The sequence below is a fragment of the Apodemus sylvaticus genome, chromosome 3, assembly GCF_947179515.1.
Source record: "Apodemus sylvaticus chromosome 3, mApoSyl1.1, whole genome shotgun sequence".
In the NCBI taxonomy this organism is placed as follows: domain Eukaryota; kingdom Metazoa; phylum Chordata; class Mammalia; order Rodentia; family Muridae; genus Apodemus; species Apodemus sylvaticus.
This window is the reverse complement of record NC_067474.1, coordinates 135,408,322-135,426,537: the sequence shown is the minus strand read 5'-3', so window position 1 is coordinate 135,426,537 and position 18,216 is coordinate 135,408,322. Positions and strand designations below refer to the sequence as shown.

At 42.7% G+C, this 18,216-nt stretch overlaps 1 protein-coding gene across 4 annotated transcripts in view; it reads left to right on the top strand.

Annotated features, from left to right (window-relative positions):
• Nucleotides 1-252: 252 nt before the first annotated feature.
• Ctps1 (CTP synthase 1) overlaps nt 253-18,216 on the top strand; it is a 72,195-nt gene continuing 54,231 nt past the window's right edge. For 2 of the 4 annotated variants that reach the window (XM_052177225.1, XM_052177222.1), the window contains exons 1-9: nt 253-403; nt 3,045-3,222; nt 4,874-5,044; nt 7,365-7,465; nt 8,315-8,431; nt 11,309-11,392; nt 11,790-11,870; nt 16,165-16,316; nt 17,486-17,618. In XM_052177225.1, the coding sequence (XP_052033185.1) occupies nt 3,057-3,222; nt 4,874-5,044; nt 7,365-7,465; nt 8,315-8,431; nt 11,309-11,392; nt 11,790-11,870; nt 16,165-16,316; nt 17,486-17,618 (1,005 nt within the window). In that variant the 5' untranslated portion in view covers nt 253-403; nt 3,045-3,056. Of the gene's footprint in view, nt 404-435; nt 527-607; nt 1,469-3,044; nt 3,223-4,873; nt 5,045-7,364; nt 7,466-8,314; nt 8,432-11,308; nt 11,393-11,789; nt 11,871-16,164; nt 16,317-17,485; nt 17,619-18,216 lie in introns of those variants that run through there. The other 2 variants (XM_052177226.1, XM_052177224.1) reach the window with 2 other exon arrangements.

Genomic DNA, 18,216 nt, shown 5'->3' with positions numbered 1-18,216 from the left:
GGCCGTGCGGGGTTTGGCCCGCAGCCCCAGGGAAGGCGGATGGGAGGCGAGAGTGTGCACCGGCTATTGAGGGACGAGGCGAAGGCCCTCAGGGTTCCGGTTAGATGTGAGTCACCAGCAGCTTCTAAGCTCGGGCAGGGAGATCCATGGAACCCACGACTCCTGAAACCCACCGCCGCAGCCACCCCACACGCCGCGACGAGGCGTCCCGCGCATGCGCGCCCTGGCCCCACCCTCCCCTGGGCCCGCCCCTCCCCGCCCTCTGCGTGCGCACTGCCTAGAGTCCGCCTCTCAGAAAGACGGCTGGCGCATGCGGCCCGGCTGAGCACTGGCTGTCCAAGGCTCACCGCGCGCGCGCGTCGCCCTTGCTGTAGCTGACACGAGACTCTGAAGCCGGCCTCAGGTAGGCTGACTTCAAGGATCCCGGAGGAACGGCTCCCGGGTGCAGGAGCCTGTGGCGCCGACAGAGCCCGGCGCGGACGGCCACGCCGCCGGGGCGATAAACGCCTCTTCTCACCAATCAGGGGCAAGTTGGCCCGGCGTTCTGCCCAATGGGCTGCATCTCTAACGGGAGTGGGGCGGGCAGTCCCGGAACGCGAGGTGCCGGCTCCCGCGCGCGGGCCGCGTGGCCCGGCTGAGGAGAGGGGCCGAGTCCGGCCGCGTGGGCAGACGGGCTCGGTGAGGCGGAGAATGCCGAGTGCCGCCGCGGAGGGCCTCCCAGAGCCCCAGCCTGTGTAGGGCCCGACTGGCGGCCTAGTGGTCCTCCCGGCCCTGCCCCGCGGGAGGAAGGGGCTTGTAGGTTCGCTGGGCCTAGGCTGCCCGGCCGCTGTAGCTCTTTCCAGCAGGGCGAAGATGCTGACGTTCTTGGGTTCACTACGTCAGCGTGGCTCCCTTACGTCCACTCTCATTATTTTAAATCCTCAGCAGCCGGGTGACGTGGGTGCTGCTGTGGTTCTCGTCCCACTTTTTACGGCGGTGCGAACCCGGGCATCAGGCGCTTCGGGGGTAGATGTAGATCTCAGCACTTCAGCGGTGGATCCTGACGCCTGATTTTCACCGACTTCAGTTTTTTAACAAAAGCTTTCAAGTGTTTCATTCGTGAATTTCTCTGGTGCCCCTTGATCTATATTGCTCCTGTACTTGGAAAACCTTTTGTGTCTTGTCATCTTCAGAAAAAAAGTGCAGCGTGGACATTCAACTTTGCCTGTGATTTGGCCACTGGCCATCCCTTTGCCCTCATCCTCTTTTTTTTTTTTTTTTTTTTTTTTTTTTGGTGCATCCTGTGTGCTCACCTGCTTGTTCTTGCTTGCCTGATTCTTAGCTCATTTCAGTCAGTCAGCCTTTCCGGCCCATTACAAGGCAGGTTTTCAAAAGGAGCTCCTGGATCCTCCCTTAGTCCAGGTCATCCCTCCTGGGGATACCTAAGTATGGACCCAGATTGGACTTATGTTTGTGGTGTCCCCAGCATGTGAGTATCTCTCCTATAATAGGTAGTTTGTAAATGTTAGGTCCTTTCCAACTGGCTCTTTGTGGCTCTTAGGAACTTTTTTGCCAGTCACTCTGGGAGACTGCCAGAATCAGAGAGAGAGAGAGAGAGAGACAGACAGACAGACACTGACTGAGACTCTCTGGGTAAAGCTGGAGCAAGATGAGGTGGCAACCTGTTCTGAACTGAGGAATCTGTAGGACCATCAGAAATTGACTCAGTGAGTCTAGGCTGCAGTCTTATTAAGGTATGCTAGGCTATGACATATCTAAAATATAGCCAAGTTTGCTAAATGCATTAATAAGGAACCATTTAATTATGAGGTGACAGTTTTTCTCTCAAGGGTATTGTCTACCCATTTGGGGTTCACAATCTGTATTAGCATACTAAACACTCCTGCAGGTCTTGGGTTAAAGGTTAGTCATCATTTCTTCTGCTCTTTTTTGTTTGTTTTTGTTTTTTCCATCCATAAAGTCACCTTCCCCTCTTTTGAGATAGGATCTCCATATATATGTAGATCTGGGTGTCTTTGAACTTGGGACAATCCTCCTTCCTCTTTCCAAGTGCCCCTTTCTTTACGGGAATGGAGTACCACACCCAGTCAAACCCTTTCTGGAAAACCCAGTTGTATTTTGCAGAAATATACTTTTGAAATGACTGCAGCAGAGGGTAGAAAAAGCAGGATAGCATTCCTTACTGTTTGAGGGGAAAGGTATTTCAAGCATTACGATTTCCTTGCCAAGTATGTTCATTCTTGTTCCTGGGAGGAGCGGAGCTAGGAAATACGTCCAGCACAATTCCCCTTTCTTTGTTTCTTAGCTTGTTTTTGTTTTAATTTGGCTTTACACAGGGTTTCTAGAGAAGGAAAGTGTCTTCTCCATGCTAAAGCAAACATTTCTTGATTCTTGGTGGTGACATTTTCTTTTTGGTCACATTTGGGTTTGCTGACCAATTGGTGACCTCTGAAGCTGGGAGCTGGTGATAAATCCTTGATGTCAGTATGTCTTTGCTTGTTGATGCTGTTTTCGCTTGATATTCAACTCTGCTGGTCTTGCATCCACTCTACTTGTCTCACGTGTTTCTTTTATTCCCTGCCACTACTTGTGTTGTTACCCTCTGGGTTTAATGTCATCTTCTCTATTCAGTGTGTGCTTCTGACTGGGTTATTTCACAAGTCCCATTTCCTGCAGCCTGTATCATTTCTGTAGGGCATACCTGGGAGAGACTGCTGCCAAGAAGCAACAGATGAGAACTACATGTAATTGAAGGAACTGGAGGTTTTGTAGATTTTTTTTTTTTTAAGACTCAACAGTTCTTTTTTGTTGTTCAGTCTTCCAGAACTTTGTTCTCTCTGTGTGATAGCCAAAAACATTCTTTCAAGGAAAATTTGAATGTTCATTCAATATTGTGATCCTCCTCCCCCCACCCCCATACCAGACAAGTGTCTCAAAATTTACCCTGTGTGGGGGAAAAACAATCACAATCTTGAATGAGCTACAAAGTTTGTAAGACAGATGTATATAAATGTGTGTATTTATATGTAAATATGTCCATCTAGGTTAAAAGAAAAATGAAGTACATTCTAGTTACTGGTGGTGTTATATCAGGAATTGGAAAAGGAGTCATCGCCAGCAGTGTGGGCACAATACTTAAGTCATGTGGCTTACATGTAACATCAATTAAAATTGACCCCTATATTAACATTGATGCAGGAACATTCTCTCCTTATGAACATGGTAAGAAAACTGGATTTTTTTTCTCACTTAAATAGTAATGTGTCTGGGAGAACATGCTAGCTTTGGGGCATTAGGTATATATCTTGTATAACTTCCATTTCCTGCCTTCTAGAATGATCCTTAGTGCAACAGAATGATGCTTTTTCTCTCTTGGATTAAGAGGAAGCGGCTATCTTAATAAATAACCCAGGAGTTTCTATAATACGTGTGAAATATGGGGGTGAGATGGGGTGGTGGCAGCTGAATAAAATTTTTCATTTCCCTTGAAAAATGAGACATTTGAGAAGATGGAATATGCTGCTTTGTGTCTCCAATCTTTGTTTTTCTTTTTGATTTTGATTTTTGAGACAGGGTTTCTTTTGTGTGGCCTTGGCTACCCTAGAACTAGCTTTGTAGACCAGGCTGACCTCGGAACTAACAGAGATCTGCCTGCCTCTGCCTCCCGAGTGGATTGCCTGGCTATGAATTCTTATTTGTGGTATGATGAATAATTGGTATATCCGGCAATCTTTGTTTAAAGTTGGAGAAGCAATGTTGAAACAAATCTTAAAGCTGAGTCTGGTGGCAGTCCTGTAGTTGTTTTTTGTTGTTGGTTTTTTTGTTTTTGTTTTTTTCTCTCGAGACAGGGTTTCTCTTTGTAGTCCTGGCTGTCCTGGAACTCACTTTGTAGACCAGGCTGGCCTTGAACTCAAATCCACCTGCCTCTGCCTCCCAAGTGCTGGGATTAAAGGCGTGCGCCACCAAGCCAGGCTTGCCTTCAAGTTTTAAAATTCCATATATTTGTTTTCTGGTTTTGAAGTAAAAATCAGTAAGGATATATACTGCCATTAGTAATAAATAGCATTAGAAGATTCAATTAGTCAGATTAAAGATATTTTGTTGCTACTATTCTCTCATTTCTAGAGGAGTGGACCCAGGGCTTTGTGTATGCTAGCACTATCTCTAGATAGATATTTTTTATCTCTAAGATACAGATAAATAGATAGCACCCTCTAGATAGCCCCTTTGGAGGGATTTTAATATAAAGTTCTTGAACAGTGGATGGATTCCTTTTCCAAAAGGACTAATAAGACTAGTAAGACTGTTTCCTTCCCTGTTTGAGCATGTCCTCTGTTAGTGGTAGGAATGAATCATTCTAGGTAGTATTTTCACCAGTAAGTTATAAAGAGTAAATGTTAAACAAAGGATGGAGCAACTTGGGCTGTTGAATAACTACTTAGAACTAAAGTGTAGTTTAGGCTGGCTTGTAAATTCAATACCACCTTTCTGTGTATGTGTCTAGGGATTTTGAAATGTCCCATTTCTGTTCTTGGACATTTTCTGCTCAAGTAGCGCTTTTGTTCAAGGTGCTATAAAGTCCCTTCACCCACAGCCTTTAATGGATGGCCTTTCTTTCCCTCCATTCCATGCTAGTTAATTGTTGCCCATATAGAGTGAGTTCAGGCTCAAAGCACGAAGCATTCTCTTGGAGGTTAATTGGTAATTTTCCTTTTTGTGACATACTTAATTTTCTAGAAATGATGTCCTTGTTTTGTAATCAGATTATACAGACTTTGTTCTAAGTGTTTATATTTCAAATATTTCAAGATTGAAATTGCGCCACGGCAAATGTGTTTTTCATTTCCTTGAACGTGTTCACTCTTTACTGCAGGAGAAGTCTTTGTGCTAGATGATGGTGGAGAAGTTGACCTTGACTTGGGAAATTATGAGCGGTTCCTTGATATCCGCCTCACCAAGGACAATAATCTGACCACTGGGAAGATATACCAGTATGTCATTAACAAGGAGCGCAAAGGAGATTACTTAGGGAAAACTGTTCAGGGTAAGACTGGATTTACCTTAAGGCATAAATTATTAGCCAATTTAATTTCTTTTGAGTTTGAAAAGTTACATTTATGCGATTTCATTATTTTGTCAAGGTATTATTACCAAAATATTCTTTTAGTTAAAAATTCAGAATCGTATGGTTGTTCACTCAAGAAATAATTTGAGAAAGCTGTTGTAATGGCATTGGTGGTGTTAATCTGGCATGGTGGTGTGGTTGGAGTCAGTGAGCTGTTAGTTTTACATGCTGAGCAATGAAGGCAGCTTGATTGGGGCCTAAGTGCCAAGTGACTGTGTAAGTGAGGAGGAAATGAGCTTCCATGGCATATGTTGGTTTTCTGTGTCATGTGGGCTGGTAGGAGTCTGAGAAGTGGGCTCTTGGGGCCCTCAGGAGCTTTACCAGCACAGCTGACATCTGTTGACTGTTCTGAGATTTTCTGTAAGTAGTCATTTGGGAAAAGTGTTGTCATTTGAAAAGGTGGTTCTGGGATACCATTGGTCTAGTGGAATGACAATATGCCAGTTTGGGCCATTGCTTTCCTCTGAGCTATAAGAACAAATTTGCATTTGATTTTTCCCTTGGCTGCACTGAGAGCTCAGGTTTAGCCTGACACCTGGTTCTGGCATGGGGCTGCCTTTGCTAGATCAAGGCTTAATCATTTGTTAATTTGGGGCTTAGCTCTGTTACTTAATAGCCCTATGAACACCTTTTCTGTACAGTGGAGGTGGCCAAGACTTCTGCTACTTGGGCTGTTAAGAGTTAAAGGACTGCATCAGTAGGGTGCTGCTCCACCTTTCTGACACATGGAAGGGACTATTGTGAATTGAGGTTATGTCAGATGTACAGTTTTCTGGTTCTGGTGTATTTATTTTTCTGTTTATTATCAAGAAATGATTACTGAATACTCAACTGTGGTTAGACCCTTACTGGTCCAGCTTAGTATATGTGATGAAGAGATCATTGAGTTCACTGTCCTCATGTTAATAGGCCATGGGACAGGCAGAAAACAAATCACATGAGATGTCTGATAGAAGGTGTGATAAAAATAAAGAGTAGGGCCAGAAAGCATGGCTGAGAAAGCCACTCCAGACAGGTGCCTTGGGGATCTAGGAGAGAGCTTGAGCTTGGGAGCCAGTTAAGAAGAGTGAAGGAGGAGGCATAGATACACAGGCCTCAGACCACAGGGGTCTTTAGGCAAGGGCTAGAGGGGAGGCAGCTGTGGCTGAGACACTACAGTCTGGAGCAACTGAGAGTCACTCAGTGGATCTTGTGATGCTTTCATTGAGTACTAGAGTGTGGAATGGTGAGTTCTGATTAGTGTTTATAGATCATTTGGCTGATCATTGTGACATAGATAATGGTTATCCATGCTTAACCCCAGATCATTCCCAACAGTCACCTTTGTACTTTAGGGACTTGCATTCTTGAGTTCAACTGTGATTGATTCTAAAGTGTCCCATAGTAGTTGGTTATTACTGAGTCCTGGATGTGCAGCTGTAAAGACATTCTCACAAGTAGAGAAAGCAGTTACTGCCACTTGATAGATGGAGACACCAAGCTTAAAAATAGAGGAAACTTTTTATTTTTATATTTTATATTAAATCACTGAGCTAGATCTAGTGAGTGGTGAACTGAGATTTGACCCATGGTGACTTCCCTGGCCTCAGTCCTTGGGACTAGTGAATTCACCCAAGAGCAGCTTCCTAATAATCCTGTCTTCAATACAGTCTTTAAGAAAATAAGCCTGGCTCCCTAAAGGACCTCAGAAAACCTACCCTATACAGTCTACTCTTCAGGCCACACATGGACACAAGACCATGTGACCATCCCTACTGCTCTTAGCTGAGGCTGCAATGGGTACATCACACCTGAGTGGTTTTCCAGGAGCCAACAGTCTACCAGAACCCTGTGCCATTTGTTTCCAGTTTAGCAAAGTATAGACAATCTACTGCAAGAGACATAACAACACAGTAGAGTGTGAAGTCACCATGGGGGCCAGGAGTCTGGGGAGAAGCAGCAGAGAGAGGAGAGTAGGGAACCAGTCTTGGCTTCATTCTTTTTACTGACTTCCAGCAACAACCTACAAATCGGGAAAGAGGAGGACTAGGGAAGTGTGAGTCCAAAGATTTATTGAGTCATTTAAAGGTTCTTCCAAAGTATTTTTATAATCATATATTGCTTATTTAGGCAAAAAAGTACCCCATTGTTTGTTTATCCAGGCAAAAAATATATTAGTTTGTTTTATCAGTGAATGTGTTTACCTTCATAAATGCTGATTGACAGCAAGTGCAAGTCACAGATTTCTTTTCTTTCTCAGTTGTCCCTCACATCACTGATGCAATCCAAGAGTGGGTGATGAGACAGGCGTTAATACCTGTAGACGAAGATGGCTTAGAACCTCAAGTGTGTGTTATTGAGGTTTGTATGATTCTTGTCTCTGTGAACTAATTCAGTCATTCCTCTCCTTAGCCACCAATAGGACTGTGCCCAGTGAAATCCCACCCTTCCATTCCTGTCCATGCAGTGCACTGCAACAGGTGGAATGCAGCTCAGGGGAAGCAATGCTGTCCCATTGGTGCTCCCTTCTGTGTGTGCTGGACGATCTAACACTTGACTGGTAGTGGCAGGACACATTTCTGTTCCTTTCTTGATGTTGGCAGCCCTTTGCTTGCCTATGGCAGAGTTTATCTTGTTAGTGTCTTTTGCTTTGTTTCTGTTCTACTGTCCTTTCATTCACAAGTCCCAACAGTTTTGTTATAACTGGTAGTTTTTATTAAAAAGTTATTTATACTTAACTAAGGGGACACATCTAGGTTTCACTCTATTCTTTGTGGCTCTCAAGTGAATTAAAGGTACTTAATTCTTAAGTTTAGTTTCAGGTACATTTCTTTGGGGGGGGGCTGGGTTCGAGACAGGGTTTCTGTGTATCCTTTGGCTGTCCTAGAACTAGCTCTGTAGACCAGGCTAGCTTTGAACTTACTGAATTCTGTCTGCCTCAGCCTCCCAAGTGCTAGTATTAAAGGTATGCTTAGCTCCTGGTACTTTTCAAACCCGACCATTTTCCTAAAATGCTGTGGCATTTCTGCAATATTCATGGAGTAATCAAGAGATTCTAACAGCATCACCTTTGAGCACAAAGCAGTGTCTGAAGGCTGATTTCTGCAGGGCTACTAGGTGTTTGTAGTCACATTGTAACTGGGCATTGAATTGAGAGACAGCACATGTTAGAGAGTCAGTGTTAACTTCTGACATGGTGTGTCCTTTCAGCTTGGTGGCACAGTGGGAGATATTGAAAGCATGCCCTTCATCGAGGCCTTCCGCCAGTTTCAGTTCAAGGTCAAGAGGGAGAACTTTTGTAATATCCATGTTAGTCTGGTTCCTCAGGTAAGGCATGCAGTTTGGCTCTAATAGCTTTCAACACTGGAGGAGCTGGAAATAGGACATAAAGAACTTCCTGTGAGTTTATTGCAGTCACATTCTTACATTTACTTATTTGGCGTGTGTGTTGGTGGGTGGAGGGCATACATGCTCATACCTGCAGAACCTTTTTGCCAGTCTATGATATGAAAGATTAAATGGAAAACATCTAAAAAAATGGAACAGGACAGTTGTAATTAAAGATGGTAGGTTGAACTTACATGCTTGTCTTTACTGTCTGTCAAAGTAAAATAATGTTTTGTTTTGTTTTGTTTTTTGGATTTGGTTTTTTCGAGACAGGGTTTCTTTCTCTGTATAGCCCTGGCTGTCCTGGAACTCACTCTGTAGACCAGGGTGGCCTCAAACTCAGAAATCTGCCTGCCTCTGCCTCTCAGAGTGCTGGGATTACAGGCGTGTGCCACCACCACCCGGTGTAAAATAATTTTTTAAGACAGAAATTTAAAAAAGACCAGGCGGTGGTGGTGCACACCTTTAATCCCAGTACTTGGGAGGCAGAGGCAGACGGATTTCTGGTTCTAGGCCAGCCTGGTCTACAGAGTGAGTTCCAGGACAGCCAGGGCTACACAGAGAAACCCTGCCTCGAGAAAACCAAAAAAAAAAAAAGAAAGAAAAAGAAAAGAAATTTTAAAAAGATAGCATGGAGAATAGTTGGTTATAATAAAAATAAGGAATTCACAAAACTGCTGAAGGAGCCGCTTTGCAGCAGAGGATGTTGAGAAATCATCTTTTTCCCATGGGCTCTCCAGAGGCTCAGGATGGGCAGTGGGAGGCTTTCCGGCTCTTCTGGGAGTAGATACCAATAAAGGCTCACTGTAACTATTTGCTTTAGGAGAGGTGAACTATTTACTTATTTGCTTATGTGCTCAGTCAGTCATCTGTGTTTCTTTCTTGCCATAAGATAGCCAGGGGGGGAGGGGCGGCGTTTCCTGACAGGCAGGACACTTGAGAGCAGTGATGCTGACCATAAACATGCTGTGTCGCTAAAAGGCCTTGATGTATTCTACCTGCTGGTTCCAGAGTCTTCAGAGCCAGGGTGGGCCCCTCCGCATGAGAATTCTGAGACCTATGTGTGACTAGTCTAGGAGAAGACACTTATCCAGTCACCAGCCTGTCACTTATAGGGAACTAGTAGTTTGCTTAAGAGTCAGCAGGCAGTGACTGCATGTGCTCAGCAGGAGCTAGATACCATGTAAGACAGGAACATGAGACAGGCAAGAATTGAAGTTAAGAATTAGGTAAACAAAGATGAAAGTATAAAGGAGGGAGGTTGAAGGAATACCCAGAAAGTAGGAGAGAAGTGGTAAGAACGTTAGAGGATTGGTCCAGATGTGTTAAATTACAACAAAGAAATGAAGAGGGAAATGTAGCCTGAAGCAGGTTGTCATGGTGTGGTTGGGGGCCACTGGTTACTGGCTATGGGAATAGAGCCATATTCCTTTGTGGATATGTTATCTTGGCTGCTTTATCCTGAAACAACAGAGTTGAGTATATATGAAAAGCCATATGATTCACAAAGCTTAAAATAATAGTAATGGGTTTTAAGATAGTGTGTCATAATGTACCTGTGGCCTGTCCACCCTGTCACTGTGTAGTCTAGGCTTCTGGCCTTAAACTTTTAGCATCCTAAGTGTGCTAATAACTTAGGATAATGTGCATGAGCTATGATGCAAGGCTGAAACCTAAAATACTATTAAAACTCAGAGTTTTCTGACCTCTGCTCTGAACAAAGAAATTTCAAGATACTGTTTCTAGGTTAAAAAAGCCCATTGAGTGCTCACTATATTGGGTGTAAAATGCCCATTACTAAGGTAATGCTAGGAGAATACAGAATAATGGAGCAGAAGACCTCAAAGGCACTAAGGAAAAAAATCAGAAGTCAGTATGGCAAAACTAGGAGCCAGAAGAAAGTGGAGCCATGGCATTAAAGGGTTCTGAGGCAGTGGTTCTCACCCTTCCTAATGCTACAGCCTTTTAATACAGTTCCTCATGTTGTTACTTTTTAACTAGTTATGTTACTGTTAGGAATCAGTAATGTAAATATCTGTTTTCTGATGGTTTTAGGTGACCCCTATGATTAGGTCTTAAGGTACAGGTTGAGAATCACTGTTCTAAGGGAAGGTTCTGAGAACTGTAAATGTAGCAGATTTGTCTTAAGTGTAGGAAGAGAATAAAGATACTTTACTATAGACGGAAATATGGCATGTGACTTACCTGAACAGGTCTTTCTTTACATACTCAAAAGTGCACATTTGAAGAGTTGGCGCAGGACAGAGAGAGCTAAACAGAGCATGCCTTTGACAAGTGCTGAGAAGTAGCAGTGAAACGCAGCAGAAGACTTGAGTTAACATGGGGTTAACTTGGGGTTGAGTTAACAGAGCAGGTCTTTCTTTACATACTCAAAAGTGCACATTTGAAGGTGTTGGTGCAGGACAGAGAGAGCTAAACAGAGCATGCCTTAGACAAATGCTGAGAAGTAGCAGTGAAACGCAGCAGAAGACTTGAGTTAACATGGGGGTCAGCTCCATGGCCACCCTTGTCCTGAGTGGGAGCAGAGCCCTGGGTCAGATATGCCCAAAATACAGACATAAGCAGAGACATTCTGAGGAGGGAGGCATTCTGGAGAGTGGGAGGACAGGGCCATGTAATACTGTCTGTTAAGCCAAACCCCATAGAACCAATAGACTCTTAAAACATATGCATATGTAACTTCAATAAAAATCTAAGCTGAATTGTACAGCTGAATTCTTCAAGAGGTTTAAAGAAAAGTGCTAGGAATTTTTCATAGAGAAATGAACCACTTTCTTTTTCCCTTTTGTAAAACAGCCAAGTTCAACAGGGGAACAGAAGACAAAACCCACCCAGAACAGTGTTCGCGAACTTAGAGGACTCGGGCTTTCTCCAGACTTAGTAAGGTTTCCTAAGTCCCTGGTTTTGATGTCATCTCCTACTTAAACTCTGGCCTGTAAGGCAGGATGGACGTTTATCAGCATATGTTGGGTGGTGGAGGTAATAGTGCAAGAGTGCGACTGGAGTTTGTGTGCACTCCCTGGGTCTTTTCCCTTTTGCTGCCCTCCATTAAGGAGGAAAACTAGTCCGCTAGCTTCTTGTAGTTCCCTCCTTTCTCCTTTCTGTCTCTCATACTCTCCTTGGGATGTAGGTGTTTTGGTGAGAAAAACAGATAGTGGTGTGTTCTGTGCACTGTGCTTAGAACTGACGTTTTCATCTCTATTTTAATTGCAGTTGTGAAAAAGCCCTACTTTGACCCTTCTTTCTGCTCAGAGTCTCTTGTTTTCTTAATTGCTAGGTGGTGTGCAGGTGCTCAAATCCTCTTGACACATCTGTGAAAGAGAAAATATCAATGTTTTGCCATGTGGAACCTGAACAAGTAAGTGAAATTTCAGCTCTGGAAAAGGCTTCTTACTTCTACTTAGCTAAAGCCTGGACCATAATCTGCTTCTCAAGACTTGTAATGTCATTGGTAAGAGACAGAAAACTGTCCCCTAGGACTTACTTTTCCTCTCTTCTCCCATCCCTTGTTCTTTATGCTGTTGGGGTGACTGTCTTCACCTTACTTCTTGGTATCCCAGAACTTTGTGCACGCCAGTCAAGTTCTTTAACCATTGAGCTATCTCAGGCCTGTAGTTTTACTTTGTGACTCATGCTTGACTTTATGTTTGTCTAGTCTTAGTCTCTCAAGTGCTCAGATAAAGGTGTGTGCCCCTAACCTAGCTTTGCTTTTGTGCTTTTGGTGTAAATCCAATTATACAGTGATACATGGTAAATAGGGGATCTCCAAAAAAGATTGCTAGAGAATGTAGTTTTGCCTTACTTAAGCATGTATACCCCAAACCAGTTCAGACCAGACCAACTCTTCTATTTTTTCATACCCTGATATGTTGGGAGTTTCCTTGACTACAAACTGTCTAAATTTGATTGAAATTTACACTATTGTTCAGAGATGGTAGTACATGTAGCTTGGTGCAGGGTGAAGGAATCTGATGTTGCTAGGTGCATTGTTTGTTTGAAGATGGGTTTGTATGCATAATATGTGCAAGTGAAGGAATGAGGTTGCTAAGTGCATTATTAAATGGGGGAGGGGTGCATAACCCAAAACCAAATGTGGGTTCCAAGCTAAACTGTCTCCTGTTTGCCTGCCTCAGTACTTATAAAAAGCTTTTGCCATACCCTCCTTAACCCTCAGAACTAATCACTTCCCTTTCTGGGTTGCTTGTATGTATCAGATATGCTGGTCATGAACTTGTCTTATGCCCCTTGATATGTACATACACATGGATGTGTAATCCATTTTATGTTCCTGTAACCTGGTGTCCTGGATGTTATGGCTCCCATATATTTTTTGTCTGTTGCAGTGTTAATAGATCCTGTGATATCTAAATATGGCGCTTATTTATGGAAACATTGGTGGATATAAATAGAGCTTATGGCATTGGTCAATGTGTTAAGAGTTTCTTTTTTAAAATTTATGTGTTTGAGTGTTTTGTTTGCATGTACATCTCTGCACAGTATGCAAACCTGTTATTTGTAGAGGTTAGAAGAGGCACTGGATTTAGAATTAGAGTTGTAGATGGTTGCAAACTACCTTGTGGCTACTGGGACTTGAATGGAGGTCCTCTGGGTGAACAGCCAGTGTTCTTAACAGCTGAACCATCTCTTTAACCCCAGCTAGTCATTCTTAATAGCAAAATACCTGAGGCAACTTAATTTAATAAAGGTTTATTATAGTTTAGAAACTGAAAGTCTAAACAGAGTCTTGTACAGACTCTGGGAAGGACCTGTAGTGGCTGCTGGTAGAGTGCAGGAGTTGGAAAGACCCACTTTCTATTCCAGCTGCAGAGAGACTGAGGGACCAGATTCCTTATGAAAACTCAAGGGTTATAGGAAGAGTGCCATAATTCCTTCCAAGGGCAGGATTCCCAACATCTCAAGTACCTCCTAGGCCTTGTCTTAAGAGTTCCCCAGCACCTTCCAGTTATGCCAGTTGGGCTTGACCCTCCAGCCACATGGGCACTTGAAGGGCTTCAAACCATATGGAAACCATAGCACTAAGAATTGCCTGAGGGGCTGGAGAGATGGCTCAGCAGTTAAGAGCACTAACTGTTCTTCCAGAGGTCCTGAGTTCGATTCCCAGCAACCACATTGTGGCTCACAACCATCTGTAATGGGATCCGATGCCCTCTTCTGGTGTGTTTGAAGACAGAGACAGTGTAATCACATATATAAAATAAATAAATCTTTAAAAAAAAAAAAAAGAATTGCCTGAAGGAAATCAGAAGAAAGGTGCAGGAAAGGAGTTTGCAGATGAGAGTATGTAGAATTTGCTTTACTGCTCCATAACTGAGGGTCAGGAGACAGCAGGAGAGCCCAACATGGAGCCTGGGGAAAGTCCTTGACCTTTACAGATAGCTTCCTCCAGGAGGGACTCAGGCCTTGGGATAAAGGCACCTGGGACTGGGGTCAGGTTCCTCCATGACTCCTAAGCCAGGGGCTCCTTCTCAGGTTCTGTTTTATACTCAAACCACAGAGCATAGAATAATTTTCACTTTTTCAAAGTGACCCTTTATTATATACTTTATTTCAGATATTTCTGTCTTTACAAGTAAAGAGAGGGGAGATTGCTTTCTTTAGCAGAACTGACTTTCAGAAGAATTATTCACTGGATATGGTGGTATATGCCTTTAATCCCAATATTTGGGAGGCAGAGGCAGGCAGATCTCTTGAGTTTGAGGCCAGCCTGATCTACAAAGCTAGTTCCAGAACACCCAAAATAAAACAAAAGCAAAAACAGAATGCAGAAAAAACCCCAAAAGCTGTGAAAACTCTTCACTCTTATTCACTGAGATGAGTATTCCCTCATTTATAACAGATTTGAATTATATATCTTTTGCCTGTTTTAAACATTGGATTGTTTTGTCACATTCTAAGAGGTTAGTTTGAATGTGATTTTTTTTTTTTGTCACATATGTGATGTACAGTGTTTTCTTAGCCTCTAGTTTGCTTTTTTAAGCTCTTAGTGTCCCACAAAATCTTTTAAATGCTCAATGTTCTCTTTTGTGGGTTGTGTTACTTTCTGGCTATTTGAGAAGTTTGCTTAATCACAATCATAAAGATTTTCCTCAATTTTTTTTTTTTAATTTGGTTTTTTCCAAGACAGGGTTTCTCTGTATAGCCCTGGCTGTCCTGGAACTCACTCTGTAGACCAGGCTGGCCTTGAACTCAGAAATCCACCTGCCTCTGCCTCCCAGAGTGCTGTGATTACAGGCGCGCACCACCTCTGCCTGGCTGATTTTTTTAAAAAATGTATTCTTCATTAGAAATGGCCCGTACATGAGGCACTCTAGTAATTTCTTTTGATTCATGGTCTAGCATCCTACTAAAAATCTGTTAGACACAGCTAACTGTAATTCCTTGTCTTCTATGGGCACACAGAGGCAGTAAGTAGTGAGACCATGTTATGCAGTATCAGTTGCTTGTGGTTTTTCAAATCCCATTGTGTTTCTTGTCTGATTGTAATGGGTGACATCTCAGGTACCTTCTTGTTCTTTTTAGTTCCCTAGACTATCCCCTAATAAGCAGAGATAGCCAGTGTCAGGCTGAGGCTGTTTTCCATTTCAGAATTTCCCTAATCATGATTTACCTAGTATTTTTATTATGAACATGTTCTGAATTGTAATCTTCTAAATTGTGATCATTTGTATCCACAGAGATGATTTCCTTTTTATTTTTCTCCTTTTTAATGTGCTTATGTGGCATGTTACTCTTAATAATTGGCACATACTCATTGTATAGAAAGATAAACTTTTTAAAAATAGAATTTCCTTATGTTTATATCCTGAATTTTGATAATATTTATTTATTTTAAAAATTATTATGTTTTTTGAGATAGGGTTTCTGTGTAGCCCTGGTTATCCTGAAACTCACTCTAGATCAGGCTGGCCTTGAATTCACAGAGATCCACCTACTGGGATTAAAGGTGTATGTAACCACTCCTAGCCTGATTTTACCCCCACCCCCTTTTAAATTTGTTTCTTCCTCCTTTACCTACTGTGTGAACCATCTTGTTTTCATGTCTTGTATGTCTCCTAATGGGAGAGTAGCCAAATTCCATTTTAAAATGGTTCAGTGTGGTGGATTTCAAGTTTCACTGCACATTGCACTAAGTGGGGAGTCTCTGCCTCCAGAGACTTGGATCTGATTGGTTGTGGGTGCAGCATAGGCTTAGGATTCTTAACAAATTTCCTCAGAGATTCTTCTATACAGCTGAGCTTGAACCACTGATCTGTTTGTGGATTCAGGAACAGTCCTCTCTGGGCATCTTTCGTTGTTTTGAGATAAGTATTATGAGATAGCCTAAGCTTAGCCTCCTGAGTGCAGGAATTAAAGGCATGTACCACCACATCTGGCTCTTTTATAAGGATTTTTGCATCCATGTTCATAATAGCCTATCCACTAATTATTTTCTTTTCTTGAATCAGTTGTTGAAATTTATCTTTTTCTAGGAAATTATTTCTTTCTTTCTTTCTTTCTTTCTAGGAAATTATATTATTTTGTTCCAAATTAAAGTTCCTCCACCCCAAGGTCATATAGATATAACCAAAATTACTTATTATTTTTTTTTTTAATTTAAGGCACCTATTAAGTCACTTTTTTCTTAAAACCAGGTGATCTGTGTTCATGATGTTTCATCCATCTACCGGGTACCCTTGTTGTTAGAAGAGCAAGGGGTTGTAGACTACTTTCTTCGGAGACTTGACCTTCCTATTGAGAGACAGTCACGAAAAATGCTGATGAAATGGAAAGAGATGGCAGACAGGTTTGCCTCCTCACATGCATGACTTCTTTTGCAGGGGTTCCACTATGCTGTAATAATGTGTTAGCACTCCTGATAGAAAAGGTGCTTGGTAGGAAGAGAGGGCACGAAGGGTTTTATAGTCAGCATGTGGTCATAGCACTGAGGAGAAGGCCTGGCCAGGTGGGGCCTCTTCCCAGGCCTTCAGGCAGAGAGTTCAGATTATAATACTATCTCAGCAGCTCAACAGCACCAACTGCAGCCCAGGGGCAGAGGGATACGTATATTCCCAGAGCCCTAGCTGTAGCGCTCCTGTTGTATTTCTCTGATATCTAAGCTGTGTTTGGGAATATTCCATTCATTCTACAGGAAAGGGCTAAATAGGGGTGGGCTGCTGCCACCTTGTCCTGATGCTCTGAGATTGTCTCATTTCTAAGGTATTTACTCCTGCAGTAGAGCAGGTGAACCCAGCTGTAGTTGGGACATCACTGTGGTGGCAGTGTAAGTACACAGAGCAAGCAGAGCACTTGTTCTGTCTGTGATAACTGCTTTCACTTTAACAGTTTTTGACTTTGTTTTTTGGCCTTTTATGTGGTATGTTGTGTCCATTTGCATGTAGCTATAAAAACAGCCTATAGTTTTTAATGGTCACTTTGATAAAACATGAAACATTGTTAGTCTGTTATTATGTTTCAAAATGAAAATTCTTAATGAGTGTGGCAATTTTTTCTGTGACTGTACCATAATTCGACTTATCATATTAACTCTTATGAACTGCTTGTTTAGGTCCCCCCAACCCCCAGGGCCTTTTTTTAAAAATGACATTTAGTTATTTTGGTTATGTTTGTGCTTGAATGTGTGCATGCTACAGTATGTATGTGGAGGTCAGAGGACAACTTCTAGGGATCTGTTTTTTCTTTTTTCTTTCCATCGTGTGTTCTGGGGATAGAGCTCACATCTTCACACTTGTATGGCAAGTGCTTTTAACCACTGAGCTATCTCATTAGCTCTAGTCCTACTTTCTTTGCAAAGCCTGCCCTGTTGATCTGAGGGTCATTTTTACTGCTCTGTGTACAGTACTGCAGTGATACTCTCTGGTTATCATCTCCCCAGGCATGTTTTCTGTTTCATGTAATTTTAGTCTTATGATGGTGTGGATATTACAAGTAACTGTCTGGATCTTTATTTGCTAGATATGATCGCTTGCTGGAGACCTGCTCTATTGCTCTTGTGGGCAAATACACCAAATTCTCAGACTCGTATGCCTCTGTCATTAAAGCTCTAGAGCACTCTGCATTGGCTATTAACCATAAGTTGGAGATCAAGGTAAGGAAGTGGGGTGTAGGTACAGCCGAGGAGTAAATGGAGACAGTGTGTATGTGTTCTAAACATTTAAGGCATTTTTTTGGGGTGTAGGTATATGTGGGTCTGTGTTTGTGTACCATGGTATACGTATGGAGAAGACAATTAGTAGAAGTCACATTTCTTCCACAATGTCAGTTTTAGGGATTAAACTAGGTTGTTGGGATTGGTGACAAATGCCTTTTCCCACTGAATTATCCAAAGACTTAAGCTTTCCTGCTTTATGGCTTTTGGAGCTCTGCATTCATTTTTAGGGATAAGAAAGATTTGTATTGACTGTTGGCACCAAGAAGGCACTAGGACATTTTCCAGAAATAATGAAAGGGCCTTAATGCGTGGGTCTGGGTGTCAGTCCCTGTGGAATGGGAGGCCTGGTGGATACAGGTACAGCTGAGGGCACTGCGTAAGATCTCTTTCCCAGTAGCTGCTCTGATGAGATGTCAGTACAGGCTCCTAGCAAGTGTCATGGTTAAGGACTCAAGACTACAGAGCAGGTGGCCAGGCCTAGGGTACTGGCTTTGGTGCCCAAGTGCTCTGTGTGTAACCTTGGATATCTTTTTTC